General features: G+C 46.0%; 1 protein-coding gene across 3 annotated transcripts in view; it reads right to left on the bottom strand.

Annotated features, from left to right (window-relative positions):
* The window catches only part of ppargc1a (peroxisome proliferator-activated receptor gamma, coactivator 1 alpha), a 36,445-nt gene that overhangs the window by 3,043 nt on the left and 16,339 nt on the right, over positions 1 to 17,063 (bottom strand). The window contains exons 3-12 of one of the 3 annotated variants that reach the window (XM_046064600.1): positions 15,659 to 15,853; positions 14,609 to 14,734; positions 13,135 to 13,480; positions 11,217 to 11,262; positions 10,947 to 11,020; positions 6,154 to 7,387; positions 4,318 to 4,410; positions 3,198 to 3,318; positions 1,260 to 1,381; positions 785 to 936 (exon numbers count right to left, since the gene is read on the bottom strand). In XM_046064600.1, coding sequence (XP_045920556.1) covers positions 785 to 936; positions 1,260 to 1,381; positions 3,198 to 3,318; positions 4,318 to 4,410; positions 6,154 to 7,387; positions 10,947 to 11,020; positions 11,217 to 11,262; positions 13,135 to 13,480; positions 14,609 to 14,734; positions 15,659 to 15,853 — 2,509 coding nt within the window. Of the gene's footprint in view, positions 1 to 784; positions 937 to 1,259; positions 1,382 to 3,197; positions 3,319 to 4,317; positions 4,411 to 6,153; positions 7,388 to 10,946; positions 11,021 to 11,216; positions 11,263 to 12,905; positions 13,481 to 14,608; positions 14,735 to 15,658; positions 15,854 to 17,063 lie in introns of those variants that run through there. The other 2 variants (XM_046064601.1, XM_046064602.1) reach the window with 2 other exon arrangements.

Genomic DNA, 17,063 nt, shown 5'->3' with positions numbered 1-17,063 from the left:
CAACCCTCAGCTGCATCCATTTCAGTACAGATTCTGTATCTAATCAAAATAGAAGCCACGTATATACATTGGCTACATACACGCATGTTTACTCGAAGGAATCACTTACATTTGATGAATTCTGCTTTACTGCAGTCTGCCACAACCTCCTGGCTCCCAACAAAGGGAGTAGGTATGCATAAGTAGGCATACCTAGGTATGCTCCAACAATGGCCCCTCCCTCTACATAAACAGTGCCACATCAAGACTCTACCTCCTTTGGGCCTCATCTCTTTTCTTGTCTTTCTTACTCCACGTAATTTCATCTCTACTCCTCCCTCCTCTTTTCCTTGCTCTTAAAGTGATTCCCACGGCCACGCACATATATCCAACAGCAGATGAAAATGCATCATGTGTACAGCACATGTGCTTTCTCCCTAGCGTGTTGCGTTTCATTTGAACAAAGTAGAAACAAGCATCCCGTGTCCACATGAGTAATGCAGTCTGACTTGTTTTCCTTAAGATACTGAAGCTACTAGCAAGGAGGAAATTAATCTCTATTCTTGGTATGTTCATAGACTGACCTCTGAACCTCTCTTTGCCCTTTTGAGCCGCAAATGCCTGGTGGACACATTCAGGGCTGTAGGAATTTTTGACAGCACAGAGATGGGTCTCTTTTGATCTGCATCACTCAAGCCTTTTGTTTTATTTCCCCCCACCCTTTTCACTGACAGTCCTCACAGCTATGCAAATATACTGCATGACCGCAGGGGGCTGATGGAGAGAACAACAAAGCTGCACTTACCCAAGTCTGTGTAATGTGATTTGCAGAACTCCTCTTGCCCGCCAAAGCACAGCTCGAATTGAGGCTCGTTTGACCTGCGTAAGGTGTGTCCGTTCTCAAGGGCGGCAAAGGCGTCACAAGTGTAGCGGTACGTGATGAAGCCAAAATTGTCCCTGGTCAAGAATAGAAAATGATACGTCAGAGTGAAGCTGTGGGGCAACAATAACTGAACAGGGGGCCTTGTCTTAGATGAAGATCACGCTATTTATATGCAAAAGAGAATCAATAAAAGTGTATCTTTGGGGCTCCATAGGCCTAGAACTGGATGGATCGGGTAGACGCTTTGAGACTGCAAAATCTCTGTCTTTGTCTTAGACCTTCAACACTTGCCTTTGTTTTAAGTTCAACAGTAACAGCAGTTTCCTTTCCCCGCACACTAACAGCAGACTACCTTATAGATGCACACACACATGCACAGAAAGTCCTGAGGCCTTACCCATCGTCCCTCAAGTTCACTGCACATTCTTCAATTTCGCCAAAGACTTCAAAGCGGCGCTTCAACTCTGTCCGGGTGCAGTCGGACCTCAGTCGCCCCACGTAAACCACCCGTCTCTCCTCCTGCTCGTTAAGAGGAAAGACAGAGCAGAGGAAGGAGATTAAAAGGGGGAGTCTGTTTTTCCTTTTCCCCATCTCTTTCTTCACCGAGCCCTAATGAATTGGTCTTGATCACTCCTGTGGATACCGCAGCTGACTTTAGGCCCCCGTTTTTGTCCCTCTTCTCTGCCTGTCTGTTGTGTTCCTCTGTGATTGGTTCAGCTTGCTTCGCGTTATCTGATAGAGTTGCAGATAGAGCGCCCTCAGTCTGCCTTGGCACTACAATTCCTTTTTCTCTCTGCAACTCATCAACTAGAGGCAGAGTGATTTTTATCAAACGATGCCATGTCTTAAGTTTGGGGCTGCTTCTTCCTTTTGTGAAGTCTAAAAATAACGCTGTGGGGTGACTCAGCCGTATGTCAGAAAAGCCTGTTTCTTTCTTTCCAATGCACAGTACGCAGCAAACTAGGCATGGTTGCTGAATGAGTGGCCTGTTAACATTGTAAGGATATTCATTTCCAGGAGAGAGGGAACATTAAGAGCGGCAGCAGAGAGCCACAGGGCAAAAAACATGGATTTCCTTGAAGCTTAGAGGACAAGGGGGTCATAGTGGAATAATTTAGGAACAAACTGCACCAGGCTGCAATTACAGCTTTTGAGTAATTTAATTGCATCTGCTAATCATATAATACAGCACAAGCCTGGGGCTATGGTATATCACTAGTATTATTTATTTATTCATTCATTTACTTGCCATTACTAGGGCAAGCCCACTGAGGCCCGTTGAAATTTTGAATGCTTTCTTGAGGGTAGTAGTAACATGTATGTAAATTAGTTGCCTGGTGCTAAACCCAAAGTTCACCTTTGCCCCGTTAGACTTATATAAAGTAGCCGAGAAAAATACAAATTAACTACAGATGACTCTTTCTATGCCCCCCCCCTCCCCCCAACTCTTTTTAATGCTTACATACTGTTTGAGACAAAAAAAAAAAGTATTTGCTGAATTAGGGGTTTAGTTGCTGACAACTGATAAATAGGCAGGCCTTTTCTTGATGGCACCCTGAGGGCTGCCTGTGTGTGTGGGTGAGCGAGTGAGTTAGAGAATGAGGCAAAAACAGAGAGAGGAGACAGACAGACAGACAGACAGGACGGGACGCTTTCACATCCCTGGCCTCCCAAACCTTGTTTGACAGCTGGGGCTTTACTGCTCGTAATTGTTTGTCTTTCCATCTCTGAAAATGTATGCATGCCAAGCCAGCTTTGCATTACTGCATCATTTAATGTGTGCTTTATCAACGGGTGGTAGGAGCGTTACCCCGCTGGAAACCTGAGTAATTTCACACTGAGACATGGAGAGCGGAGATATGGGAGAAATGGGATAGTCCCTGCATCAGGCTGAATTTTGAAATAGATACAGAAGAAGGGAAAGAGCTAAAGAGAATCAGTGGCTATTTCCTTTTTTGTCCTTTCCCCGTCTTGCTCTCCTAGTTTCTGTTCCACTATTTTCACATTTTACCCCTGTGGTGTGATTAATAAGAGTCGACAGTGTTTCCAGACGACAGAGACGTTAAAAATACACAACCCGGAGATAAAGAGGAAGGGCCTGTCGCCTGAATCATTCAGGAACTCACTTTGTATGTATTCTTTCAGTAGGGATACGCTGTGGCACATGGCACTGGGCTGGAGGCTGTCTCATCCTAAGGTATTAGGAATTTGTACATGTGCCACAGCAGTGATTGCATGTGGGGGGTTTTAATCAGCATTGTTAGGAAAGATGTAAAGTCAAGCATAGAAAAAACAAGGAGAGAGAAAATTAGGTGGCACTTGTCAGTTGACTCACTATTGCTTTTTGCCTTTGCCTCTCTCGCTGCTCAGCCCTTTCAAACTCCCGCTTCTCATAGTCTCGGCGATACTCCTCCCTCCTCAGCCTCTCGTGCTGGTACTCCTCGTAGCTGTCATACCTGCGGAGGAAAGAATACTTATGACATAACTGTCCGAGCTCGTCTTCTAAATTCACCCTTCCTGTTGATGTCTATGAAGAACATCTGCCAGGATTCACCAAGGGGTAGTCCACACTTTTTTCAACACTGATGGTTGAGAAGGGGGTTGCAAAGCAAAGGAAATGGACATGTTAATAAGATGTCTCTTCGCTATCGCTATGATTACGGAGCCCGCGGGATAGGCCCGCAGGAGTGCCGGCGAGCAGCGCGGTCGGGGAGCTAGGCAGCTGCAACTGTCAGCACAACTTCACATGTCATTACTTTCTGCTTAGTTAGGGCTTCATCAAGAAGGAAAGTGCAACTTTCTCCCCCACCCCAGACTAGCAGAAGACGTGTCCGTTAAGTTTTCGACTGATGAGCGACTCTCGGGCTTGTCGGGTGTCATTAGGCCTGTGGGTGCCAAATCAGCTCGGAGCACAGAGATGGTGTCAGTCTCTCTCTCTCTGCACTGTGCCAGTACTTCTCTGCATATGAAATGGTCCCCTCTGCAGTGGCTCACAGAAAACTACAGAGGCACTTAGTTGAATAAGCGTCATTATACAGCTGGGGGCGTCAATTCATGAGTGAAGTATGAATGTGCATCAGTATGACTGGGGATTCTTTTGTCACTAGTCCAATAAAACATGATCAATTAAACATATTTGCCCTGAATGTTTGTCATGGGGCCCCCGTGTGGATGGGACAGACTGCGGAAAAGCGTCGGTCTTGATGTGAAAAGGGAGTGAGAGAGAAATGAGACTATTTCTGAGTGCTGACAGGGAAAAGTTACTTTCAGTGGATTTGTCTGTAGTGAATGCTAGATTTTTATTGCTTTATTTCAGCCTTCCTTGCACATCATAATGAGGTATTTTGGCAGGCAGTTACTAAGAATAAACATTTGTCCCAATCTGAAGTACGCAACCAAACAAAGGTTAAGGACATATAAAATTGGAGGGTAAATAATTCATTTAAAATAATCACCTTGGCCTGCGGCTAAGAGGATAACGAGACTGAGGGTGAGGGCTCTTGTGAGTCCTGGAACGAAAAGTGCTTGAATCTGTGTTGTGACAAGACCTGTGGGAAAACAGAAAATGTTAAAATATTATTTTTAGTGACACCTAGGGATGCTGTTCATCTTGTACATGAAAAACAAAATCATCTAAATACTTGTGAAACTTGCCCTGGATAATGTGTTCTTAGCTTTGGGACCCAATTCAACTTCTTTGATATTCACAAGACCCATTTAGATGTTAATTCCAGATAAAAGCATTCTGTACTCTCCTAGGCTTGTCCTCACCCATGGCCACAGAAAGTGTGCAGAATTTTCTACAGAACTTTTGTGCACACCTTAGCTAGCATATACAGTACAAGCACCTGCTATCTGTGTTGTATGAGGAAATGGTCAATACTGTAGGCTCTAGTGGCCTGACTGTAGATCGTGTACCTCTGCACTCCTTAAGCTTCTGATGCTTAATTATTGAAGTGTTGCTGAAGAAGGAAGACCTGAATTATGGAGGGAGAGACGTTTGGGAAGCTCAGTAAAGCAAAGGACTGCCAGTTTGGAAAGATGAAGGATCTTACTCTACTGAAATCTGAGGAGGGAGGAGGGATTTTGCACAAATTCTACATATCTTTTCTTGCATTAAATACTAACACGCTTCTTGTGCTGTCGCTTTCAAAACTCCAATCCCTACCCGGTATTTTCAGAAAGCTTGTCAGTGTCAGATTTTGATCAACTGCCTTGAGACTATTACTGTATAATTTGAGAGCAAGTTGGTGAAGAACAAGGGCCCGAACAGAATAAAGTGATTCTATTGGCTCTGTGGAGAAAACTGACCTTTAAGTAATCAGGCAAACAAACTGAGTCACTGCACTGGAGTCCTACACTGTGAGGCACTCAATGAACTACTACTGACAAAGTGAATTTACTCTCATCCTTCTCAGTAACTACGGCTTGCCTCTGTTCTTCTACCAAAAAAAACCCCAACAGAAAACCCCTTGGCTCTGATCAAAGGGAAGCATGGGAAATGTAGTTCTTACACAGAGCTATGATGATAGGAGTCTCTTTTGAGGGGGGTTTAGAGACTGCATTCCCACAGCCTGGATTTGGCTTTCATCTCTGGGGATGTAAAAGAGGAGGGTTTGCCACTCAGTAAAAACAACAGCTGCCGCTTAAAACAATAGCCCCGGCATCAAACAAAAAACAGGAGCATGCGAGGGAGTGAGTGAGGAGGGGGTTGAGTGTAAGGAAGACACTCAAATGAAACTCCCTGCCTAGAGATTAAAACTCATACTGTTCAATAGTCCAGTGCCTCTGGCACATTTCATGTTCTGTGTTTTTTCTTTTTTGCTCATTGTGCATTGTTTTAGGGAGATCGCACCGTTCGACTAATCTTTTTCCCCATTGTCAGTTCAGGGAAATTGATGTGCCACCAGGCTTAATAGGCAGAATTTGGTTAGTAACAACTGCAGGCGATTTGGTTAGAATATATTCCACCTCTCTTTCACCTGTTAAATCTCTTTCTGTCCGACTGCATTTAGACCAGGCGAGGCTAAAACTAGCAGGAGGACAAAAACCCAGTTTCCGGGATCAATCCTGTCTGACACCAGCTCTGAAGGCTGATCAGCCCATTTCCACACTCCTAAGCTAGACCCCTTTGCCAGCTCTGAGCCCTGTTTAAACTGCATGTGTGGGGAGAAGTCAAGACTCCATAAGAGGTGGGAGGTGTGTGTGTGTTTGTGTGTGTCTAAGAGAGAGAGAGAGAGAGAGAGAGCGAGAGAGAGCGAGAGAGAGAGAGAGAGAGAGAGATGACTTACCAGGAGGAGGGGCGTCTGTCAGGTGAGCTGGAAAGGGAGCGCCTCCGGTAGTGCGAGGAGGAGCTGCGGGAGCCAGAGTGGGAACGAGAACGGGAGCGGGATTCGCTGCTGGTCCAGCAGAAAGGCCTGCTGGGCGAGAGGAGGAGGGAGGAAGGTGGGGAGACGGAGCCTCGTGAAGGGGAGCAGCTGGATGGTGGGGAACAGGAAGGAGAGCAGGGAGGACAGTCAAAGAGTAGGTCCAGAGGGGTGCCCTCCCATGGATAGAGGAAACGATTCTCACGGCCCTCACCCAGCTCTAGCTCATCGTGGAAGGCCAGGAACCCTGGGTGCAGGTAGCTGGAACCAGGTAGCTTCTGAGAGTAGTAGCCATCCTCCCCCTTCTTAAGGGACTGTGGGGCTGCAGATGTATTTGGTTTGCTGCCTGTATCTTTCTCCTGGCCACCCTGGCTACAAAGGGCATGTAAGGGGTGGCCAAAATGCTTGTTGAGTTCTGCTCTGATTTCCTGGTCACACAGGAGCTTCCGGCTGGTGGCAGAAGGGTGCTTGTCCCTGTCAGTAGTGGCCTCTTGTAAAGGGATGTGGGTGGTTTGTGTAAGGGTCTGCTTCCCCAACCCCTGGACCCGGGCTGCTTCTCCATCCACAGAAGCAAAAATCTGCTGCTTAGCCAGAGGACCAGATGAAGCTGATGATGGAGAACAAGAAGATGAAGATGATGAAGAGGATGCTGGCATGGCTGAGTCCTTACATTCAACATGCCTATCCTCCACTTTGCCTGCAGTAGGCATGTGAGCAGCAGTGGCACCTGATGTGACCGTCACTTCTGCTGCTGTAGTCATGGTGACAGTGGCTGTGCCGCCGTCCTTCTTAGTGCTAGCTGACGCCTGGCAATAGTCATGGTCACTGTAGCCACGGGGCACCACCCGCTTATTGTTGCAAGTGCTGCGATGCTCCTCAAAGCCACCCCCCACTGTGTGTTGGGTGACGGAGTAAGGGAGGGCGGTGGACGCTTTGCTCAGCTGGGCATAAAGCTCAGTCTGTTCGGGACCCTTCCTGGTGGGGCCCCCGCCTGAGGCACCTGGGGCCGGGGCCAGAGCGCCGGGGCCCAACTCGCTCAACCTGGCTCTTTTGCATGCCAAGGCTGAGGAGGAACATGAAGACAACTTGGTTTTGAGCGATGCTTTGAAAGGATTCTCTTGACTGGCTTTGTGTGGGGGCGTGGTAGGTGGTGTCAGACCTGCAGAGGGAGGAAAAGACAGAGGTTGGTGGAGAGGTGGGGGCAGTAAAATGAAAATGGAACCATAATGCAAACCTCCCCAAATATCCCCCTCTCCCTCCTCCCCTCACCCATCCATAAACTCCGGGGTCAGTTTATGGACAGTGGACACAGATACATGCCTGATTAAAATATTCACTTTCACTTGGCCTAATCCTGATCTCAATTTTATTGCAATCTTGACAGATTAATGTAATGCTTGGTGTAACTTAATACGGTGGTGCTGTAATATGGATGACTTGCCATTCCCTTCTTCTCTGACCTTGGAAAGATTCTTTTTCATGAAAAAATAGCGTGAGACAAAACCCTGTAGAGGACAAACATAATGCATCCAATGAAAATAATTCAAGTAAATGTATCATATCGCTACCTCCCTCAAATAAATGCCGTACTGGAAAGCAGCCAGTTCATCTGAATAAAACGACGTTTTTTTTGCCAGTCTAAAAGAACAATCACTGACATGACACCGTGAGTGTTTCAAGATTATCCAGCACCATCTCCCTTTCTTTGAAACAATATAGGAAGATATGTCACTATTCTTAATGTACATGTTAGCATGTCTGTTAATGTCGCAATGGTGAGATCTCATGGAAGCACAGGAAGTATTGGCAAATTGGTTGTCATTCTTCTCAGATGGCATGTCCCTACTGCTCCCCCCCCCCAACACATCTTCTGTCCCACCTCCTACAGATTTACAACCACACAGATGGCAGTTATATGGGAAGTCCTGAGATGAGCCCACTTTATAGCATTGTTAATGCACTCACACAAACAGCCGCCACCATTACTCGCATTCTCTCTTTCCTCCTTTCCTCTAGCGTTGTATTCTCCCCTTTTTTCTCTTTTCCTGTCCGCCATCTTCCCTGGATCAATCTCTATTTCTCCCTTTCTGTCTCTCGGCATCCTATACTGTTTCTGTCTTGCACAGAACAAATGTGCCCACACACACACACACACACACACACACACACACTCGTCTCTCACTGGAGTCAAACTCGGGCACTTTGAAACACCTACGCTCTCCCCTCTTCTTTGCCTTTCTTATAATGCACATCATTCTTCCCTTGCTGGTGAATTGCACCAAATGACAGCTATTAGTATCAAATCCAGTGTTAGAGTATGCACGGGGAAGACAGCTTGGCAAAGAAAGTGCGGGAGCCTGATACATATGCAAGTTTCTGAAACCACTTGCTGTGTTTGGAATGCCTTAACGGCTTATCATCCTACTTATTATCTAGATGCATCTGTAAGTAGGACTGCAAGCCCCCACTCCCATCTTTCCCTCTTTTTCTCCCCTCTTTGTCTTCCTTCTCTCAGTTCTGATAGTGATACAGTATATATATATATATACACACACATATATGCATTACCCCAATGAAATGAGCTATGAAAAGGAGAAGGGCGAGGGGGAGCTACACAATGCCTGAGGAACTTCTGTTTCACCAATGAAGCGCCATCTGTCCAAAACAATGTGCGCGTGGGGTCATAAACTAGGAGCCATTAGCGATGGGGGTGAAATAAATTAGAATTAGATAAATATGTGCCTCTCAGTCAAACTTGCTAGTGATGGATGATCTGCAGACACAAACACCAATCATGTAGCCACCGGAGAGAAAACGAGAGAGCAAGTGAGCAAGTCAGAAAGAAAAAGAAGGGCTTTATAATCTTTTCTCTCCTACCGCTGCAAATTGCGAGGGGACCTCGGAGCGAATAACAACTCCATGCTTAAAGAGTTGATTCGACGGTAAGCCATGCAAATAGCAACACAGACAACCCCAGTGTCATGAGATACAGTAATTAAAGACAACACGGCAGCACAGGCTAAATCTATTAGCTTGGCAGAGATTAGGCCAGTCACATCCCAGGGGGCTGCCTGTTGTCGCCTTTACTGTACCTCTCCGAGAAGTATCAAGAAAACATAGAGCCAACAGTCAAAAAATTGTTTGATAAATGATTATTTAGAATCAATCATTTATCATTTGGCTCGGTACATGGTGTACAGGTCTATGTTCAACTGATAATTAAATTTATCTTTCTGTGAAACTGGAACCAGTACTACTACAACTCATCATAAAGGCATAAAATAATATGTTACCTCCAGCAATACATGGAAAATTCCATCATAGAGTTGTCGACCTGCCATTAAAGGTGGAGGGTGGAACCACCCACCTGGCTAACTTCCATCTGATTATCAGTAACACCACCATAATATCTATTGTAGATGAATGTTACTCTAAATCAGCAAAGGACATGTCACCTATAAGCTTTCACCTCCACTTACTGGGATCTATGTCCATCCGTCTCATACAGCAAGAGACTCAAAATCTAATCCCTAAGTTGGAAAGGGGCTCAGTAACCTGGAGCTTTCTGGACTAATGACTTTCCTGCTAATATTCAATCCTAAATTTGTACAGGATGGTGAAATCAGGTGAAGGGCTTTTTTGACCGTCCTTGTAAAATGGATGCGGTGAAACAGAACGGACGCCCAGATTTGGCCACAGGTCAGCAGACTCACCCACGTGCAGTAAAATAGGAAGAAATATTAACAGTGCTTAATCGCCCCAGAGCTTAAGCAGCCTTGCTCTTTCCCTTCTTTTGATCTCAATAGGTATCCCCTTTGACCCCGAAAGCTTATCTACAGAAAAGGGTTAAACAGCACTTCAACCAAGGTCACAGGGACACAGGGAGACCTCTTGGGGTCTGATGTGCCACAAATTTCCATCCCCCCAACAAGAGCTAAGTAGAAAGTGCAGGGGGCAGACATGAGGTATGTATGAGGACCATTTCCCCTGCTGGTAAATGAATACCCGAAGGGGCCAGTGTAACGTCATACAGTGTGAGAGGCTAAAGGGCAACCATTTTGTTTTTATCGAACTTTTGTGATTAATCTGGGGGAGAAGGGGGGAAATTATTTATATCATTTGCACAGAGAGAGAAAGAGAGATATGACACCCGAATACTGCAGCTATTGCTTACATTCTCTTCATTTTACTCGTGCAGTTACTTTTTGCCTATAGCTTACCTCTGCTGTAGATTATTATATAACTAAGTAACATAAAAGAATGATGTCAATAATGATGCTGGAAATCCCTCACACTGACTCCATTAAAAAAACACCTTAACATAGCAAAATGACTCCCAAGTCAGCTGATCTAAACAATAAAACAATAACACTGCCACTTCAGTTTTCCTATGATGTGTAGGGTAAGTAAGCTGTCATTCAGAGAGCATTAGGATCTGATAGAGGAAGGCGAAAAGCATATTAACTCTTCAGTAGCAGCGGAGGGGAGGTGGTGTAAGATCGGAGGGGTTTGCTAATAAACCCTGAAGAGATTGGAAAGCCTAATCAATACACAGGCACATAAAAATATTCTCCTATGCCTTCACCTTGAACTCTGAACTGTGATGGGACTATCAAGATGTTAGAGCCAGAATTAACCCATTACTAGCTACAACAGGTAGGTGAGAATATCCATTGGCTTTAATGTGTGTTTTAAATAAATCAGAAAAGTGTGCTTACCTGGGGTTCCAGCAATCTCCACACTTAATGTGCGTTCAATGGTTTTGTTCTCAAACGGTGATCCCTTGTGGTCACTGGAAGACAAAAAAAAAGTGCACCATTTTACTTCTCTGGTGAAAATAAGATTTTAAAAGCTTTTGTGGTCTAAGAAATGGAAATGAGTCACAAAAATGCCTCAACTTGGATTCTAGTTTATATAGTTCTCTTTGGCTTCTGTAGTTTGTTGTTGCTTTTTGCCTGGAATAATGTGGAAAAACTTCTCACACTTACTTTGGAGACTCTGGGGTCAAAGGAAGTGGCAAGGTGGTTGGTTTGGCTGCAGAACACAAAGGAGCATGGGTAATTATTGATCTACGTATAACACGCAAGGCATAAGAGAACAGGCCCACATTCTGCAACAATTAATCTCAAATTGGCTCATTATATGCAATTATTACTACAAAAACACCCATTAGAAAAGTCTTTGTATGGACACTATCGTACAAAGCGTATCGTTTTAGATTGACCCCATTTTAACAATTTATTCAATATTCTCTTAGGATAGACTGGTCACTCTGTGAGGCAGGATGAAGTGATGGTGCGTATTTCACAGGTGTCTAGACACAGACATACCCGTTCAACAACAAACAGACTGAAATGGAATAAAGACATAGAGAGACGATGCCACAAACAAGACACATGACAGTGGGTGAGCCCCTTCCTGGACAATAAAGTCATAATCGCATGCACCAACAGCAGACGAGGGGAAAAAAGAAGGAAGAAAGGAGAGTCAAGGAAGCTTGTGCAGTTGCCCGAGGCTCTGGCCGACTTGTGCTCCAGCTAAGGGAACGTGGCTTTAGTAGCATGACGCTAAAGAGCAGCACCCGAGCTCTGAGTCTAAATGTACATATTCAGCTCAATCAGCTAAAGATGGTTCAAGGGTTGACCTTATGAATACAAGATGTGCAGTAGCAAGACAAGGCTCACCCCTTTCCCCACCCCCTCCTTTTTTAAATTTTTATTTCATATTAAAAGAATGCCTCCGGGACTAGCAAAAAGTATTGGCTAGCAGGCTGTGTGTTGTCATTGTTGTTTATATCCTCAGAATGACTTGTTAGATTCTTATTAGAATAGGGGTTAGTTGTGAAGTCAAACTGGGAAGTGGTTAGAGCAGGAGAGGGAGAAGAGAGAGCAGAGATAAGGCTAGTGGGGGGGATGCAGTCATGATTACCTAACAATGGGTGGCCCTGGTCGTCGGGGTGCTCGCTGAGTGCCTGCCTGTGTGGGTGCCCTTGCCCTTGTATGATGCAGGGAGGGGCGGGCTCTGCAAATCTAGTATCTGGGAAGAGTGGGCTTGGTGGGCCCTGTGAGAGCACCGCTGTGGGGCTGCCCGTGACACGGTCATCATCATCATCATCACCAACACCATCATCATCATCATCATGGTCAACATCCTCCCCATGGTTTAGCCACCCCAGCTCTAGTCCAAAGCCCATATCTAGCCCTGAATCTGGCTGGCTAGCCCAGCTCTCTAGGTCGAAGGTGAGAGGTGACAACAGGGACCCTGAGTCAGGCTCTTTAACCTGACTTACAGCCCGGTTTCTACAATCAGTGGTCCCGCCCACCTCTTCCTCCTCCACCTTTGAAACGGCCTGGGCTGGACTCTCAGACCTCTTACCTGCTGATTTGTTCTGAGTGCTGGGTAAAGGGGTGATCTTAGGTGGAAGTAAGGGGGCTCCATACTGAGCAGGCCTCTGTTTGGAGGTGAGCAGCTGGCTAAGTAAGGGGTGCCCCGGCTTCTCATTTCTTTTCTTAATAGTCACTGTGATGTGCCTACGTAGCGCATGGCCGGCCCCACTACTGTTACTACGGCCTCGCCTGCCAAAGCCCTCACTAGCCTGAGTGGCGCCCGCAGCCTCTCGGCAATGCTCACAGCTGTGACTCACCTCTCGGGGAGGGAGGGAATAAGAATGCATATACCTAATAAACCTAGCGGCGGCCAGGCGGCCCACATCGCCTGGCGGCCTTCCTTCTTCACTGGGCGGCCCGTGCTCCAGTTTGGGGCGGGCATGGCCGCAGGTGGAGGTTCTGTGGCCAACAGGGATAGAAGCACCCTCCGACTCCTCAACCCCGTCATCGTGACTGCAACGCTGCCACTTCCCAGCCCCAACACCAGCCACACTACACTCGCCTGCAGCCCGGCTCTCACCTCGCTGGTGATGCTGCAGCGGCTGCTGCTGCTGCTGTTGAGATGGTACAGCTGACTTCTTCTTGGAGGTGGTGGAAGAGGGCGAAGAGGTGGAGGAGAGGGAGGAGAACGAGGACGTGGATGACGAGGATGGCGAAGAGGAGGAGGAAGAGGCGCCAAGACCCAGGCCACTCTTGTCCCTGCTACTGGCACCCCCCCAGGTGCTCTTGGTTTCACTGGCTTTGGTGTGAAGCAGAATGTCATCTGTGGCCGTTAGGTATTTCAGCAGCTCAGTGCAAGGCCGCCTCACCGGGCGGTTCTGTTGGCTGGAGCCCCCTCTTGCTTTGCCATTCCAGGGGCTCTCCGTCTGTGAAACACAGTAAGGTAGAGACAGAGACGATTATTGTGTTTGCTTAAATATAAAGTTTTGCTCACTGTTACTGCAGTTGATACAGCTGCGAGGAATGTTAAATTCTTTATTTGGCACAAAAATAAAAGAGATGGAGCCAGAAAGAGGCTAAAAGAGCAACTCAAACAGCCTGAGCACAGTGGTTGCCCAACTGTCTGGGAGTCGATGGTGGGAGTGCGGTCCGCCCATCATCTTAATTGCGTAGCCCTCCGAGCACCACCGCACCACTCTGTACGCGCACCATGTCCTCCCGGGAGTCCTCATTCGCTGTGCTCCAGAAATGGATGACTCAAAAGACACAGTATGAAAATAGACTCTGTGAGGAAGGTTGACGCACTGCATGTGCAAACATATTATGCACAACAGACACAAAGCTGTCTGTGTTGTGTTTACCACACAATATGATCACATACAGATGTTTTTTATAAGCTAAAGAACAAATATTTTTCCCATACAAGTGCAAATGATCAAGTGCTTTAAGCTGTATATGTGACTGAACATACAGTATGTCACGTTCTGACATGAAATGCAAACGGATTACAGAAATCACATTCTTAAACCTATGATACTTACACCGACTGAAATTAATCTCAATCAACCACACCCCTTTTAAAAAATCCTTTTGAGAGCCATCTAATGAGAACATCAAGTCTGATATTTTGATCTTATCGTCTCAAGGCATCAATCTCGCCGCAAGAGTGCCTGTCGCTGCTTTTTTTCTTTTTTTTCTTCTCAACAGGCACCATACCAAGGCGGATAAGTGGTGGAGCTAATGAGACAACGGTGCTGCTGCCTCGCTTGGAAAGCCCAACAGCAATCAGCCTGTTTTCATTACGAGATGGCCCCCTGGGATAGCAGACTAGAGCAGTAGTCTAACATCTTCTAAGGCGACCACCAAAGCAAGAAAAGTGTGAGAGGGAGGGAGAAAGAGCAAGAAACAAGACACAGCAAGAACAGAGTGAGAGAGATAAACAAACACTAATAAAAAAATGTGTGTACAGGAGTGAAATCGGCAGCAAGGCAGTGCACTTATTTGTGTTGTGTGTATGTGTGTGTGTGTGTGTGTGTGTGGGTGTGTGTCCCTACCTTGACGACGGCAGGTGGTGGTCTGATCCGGTGGTTGCTGCTGGCTGCATGGTTCTGTGCCTTGCCACCTGTGTATTGATTATAGCTGAGCTGGGAGTTTGCGGGTGCCAGAAGGAGCTTCTTCAGCTGCGAATGGACCCAAACAGAACAAGAGAAAGTGGTGGAGGAGGGTGAGTGAGTGTGGGTTATGCAAATGACCATTTCTTTTCAAGCAGACAGACCTTACTTAGTGAATGTAGAACTAGAAGATACCAGTGTTGCTGTTGGAAAAGATAAAATCACTGACGTGTTTAGAGAAAGATGTCAGTTTTTTGTTCTTCCTGTGCAGGTGTTTTTGTGTACACAAAGCCAGGCTTCTCTCATGTGATTGAATAAACACACTCGGGCATGTGGCTAAAGGTCATTTGGAAGGGACCGGAATGGAATATAATGGACTATAACTGAACATAACATAACATTTTAGGTCAAAGCCTTTAAGCTAGAGAAATGCCCACACGGTATGGTTATGTATAAAAATAATAGCACAAATGTAACAATACTCATCGAGAGGCCTGTCTTTTTACCAAAACAATTACTCTTGCATAGGGGGATTAGTTGAGACCCACTGAGAGAAGACAAGGTGAGATGGATTTCTTTTGTCCTCTTACTTTCATTGTGTGCCGGTTTGATTTCAGGGCCTTTGGCATGGTGTCAACTGTAGTTGGCCCCACCACAGTGTTCATATCATTGAATTGGCGCCACAATAGCGCTGTTATGTAATTAGCAATGAGCAACAAACACACTGATCCATTCCATTTACTTCCCTCCTCCCTGCATCCGCATCTCTGCACGGTCTCACTACACACTGGGTTGGGCACTACCAAATATAGAAGTCTAACAGACAAATGTGCCCAGTCTTGTTGAAGAGTCTTATCTGGTGTCTGTCATGGACTGGTTAAAAAAGCAACAATGTGCGCAGGGTTGGAGGTCTTGCCTCAGGAATAACATATGTTTTGATCCTGAATTGGTGGTGGTGGGAGAATCTCGAGAAGGAAGAGCTGTTGGTCTTACCAGGGAAGGCTCCTCAGGCTCTGGGGTGCGTGGCGAGCCGTCAGGGGAGGAGGGACAGCTCCGGTCACTGGCATTGGTCACGTCCCCGTCTGCCAGGGCCTCAAACGAAGGCAATCCGTCCTCATCCACTGGGATGCTGTCCAGGGTCTCTGTAAGCACTGCCAGCAAGTTGGCCTCATTTTCTTCATCTATCTTCTTAGGAGGGGGGAAAGGGGGAAGACAGAGACAGAAAAACAGAGACAGGAAAAATAGGACATTTTAGTCAGTGGAAGTTGCATCTCTTTCTTCCAGGGAAGTAAAGGTGGTGGGTGGTTTCATGCAAGCTTTCATTGTTAATAGAGTGGGAAGATTTTTCTTATTTTTTTCGCAGCAGCAGAGCTGGTTGTATTCTGGCAGCCTTTTTAAAAACAAAATTCTCTCCCTGTGCAAGTGAGTCAAGCCTGTCACTCATATTTTAAGCACGCAGCTTACTGGACCAAAATAATATCTCCCCTAAGAAACCCATTACCAGGGCTGACAAGTAGCAAGCATCTAGGGAAGACAGGAATGGGTCGGGGTGTGTTGCGGTATGGTGGGGTTAGTGGGGGTAAAGGCAACAATGAGTGGCAGTCAACTCTCCCCCGACAGAATTGAGAGACAACGTGCTTGCCGACAAGATGTTTGCAAGCAATCCTCAGATAAGGCGAATTACCACCCGCTAATGCTAAATAAATGTGATATATTTAAAATGTTGGCATGACAGCTGATGTTCACAACGGTCGGGAAGTTACCAACAGCATTTCATGAAAAATGAAGCTTGTTCTTGCCACTCAGGTCCCCTTCATGTACCAGAGGGAGTTGTGTGCTTGCTGCAGCTGGCTGTTTAAAACCCCCTTGGGTCTAAGCCATTTTTTCCAAATTTAGGTTCGCCTGGTTTCCTTGTGTAATAATGCTTGTATAACCTCAATCCTGTAATGCACAATCAAGTTAGGTCCATCCTTTATTTCAGGACAACCTAGGCTATCAGAATATTAATGAGACAGTGTTGTCACATGAATGCATAAATAGTTATATGACCATAAAGGCAAGAGAAAAAGGAAACTTAATATGCCGGAACTTTATTCAAATCACACAGAGAATTTTTGTTTTTTGAAGATTGTTCTCCCATTTTAGTTATTCTAACCAACACACATTAAAAACTATTTACATTGCAGAGAAGTCCTTACGTTTTCCCACCTGTTTTTATCCGAAACATTAGTTGTGCCATGCCACAAAGCAGTTCCTGTGTGCAATGAGGGCTCTCTATCAATCTATCTATCCATCTGTCTCTCTATTGTGGAGAGAGGCTGCCTTTATTCTGACTTCACTTACGGTCCATGTCCCGAAGAAGCCAAACAAAATGTGTGCAAACAACTTCATATCCATG

Source organism: Micropterus dolomieu, linkage group LG12 (assembly GCF_021292245.1).
Source record: "Micropterus dolomieu isolate WLL.071019.BEF.003 ecotype Adirondacks linkage group LG12, ASM2129224v1, whole genome shotgun sequence".
In the NCBI taxonomy this organism is placed as follows: Eukaryota; Metazoa; Chordata; class Actinopteri; order Centrarchiformes; family Centrarchidae; genus Micropterus; species Micropterus dolomieu.
Note: the sequence above shows the minus strand (reverse complement) of the source record. Positions and strands in the feature narration are given on the sequence as shown.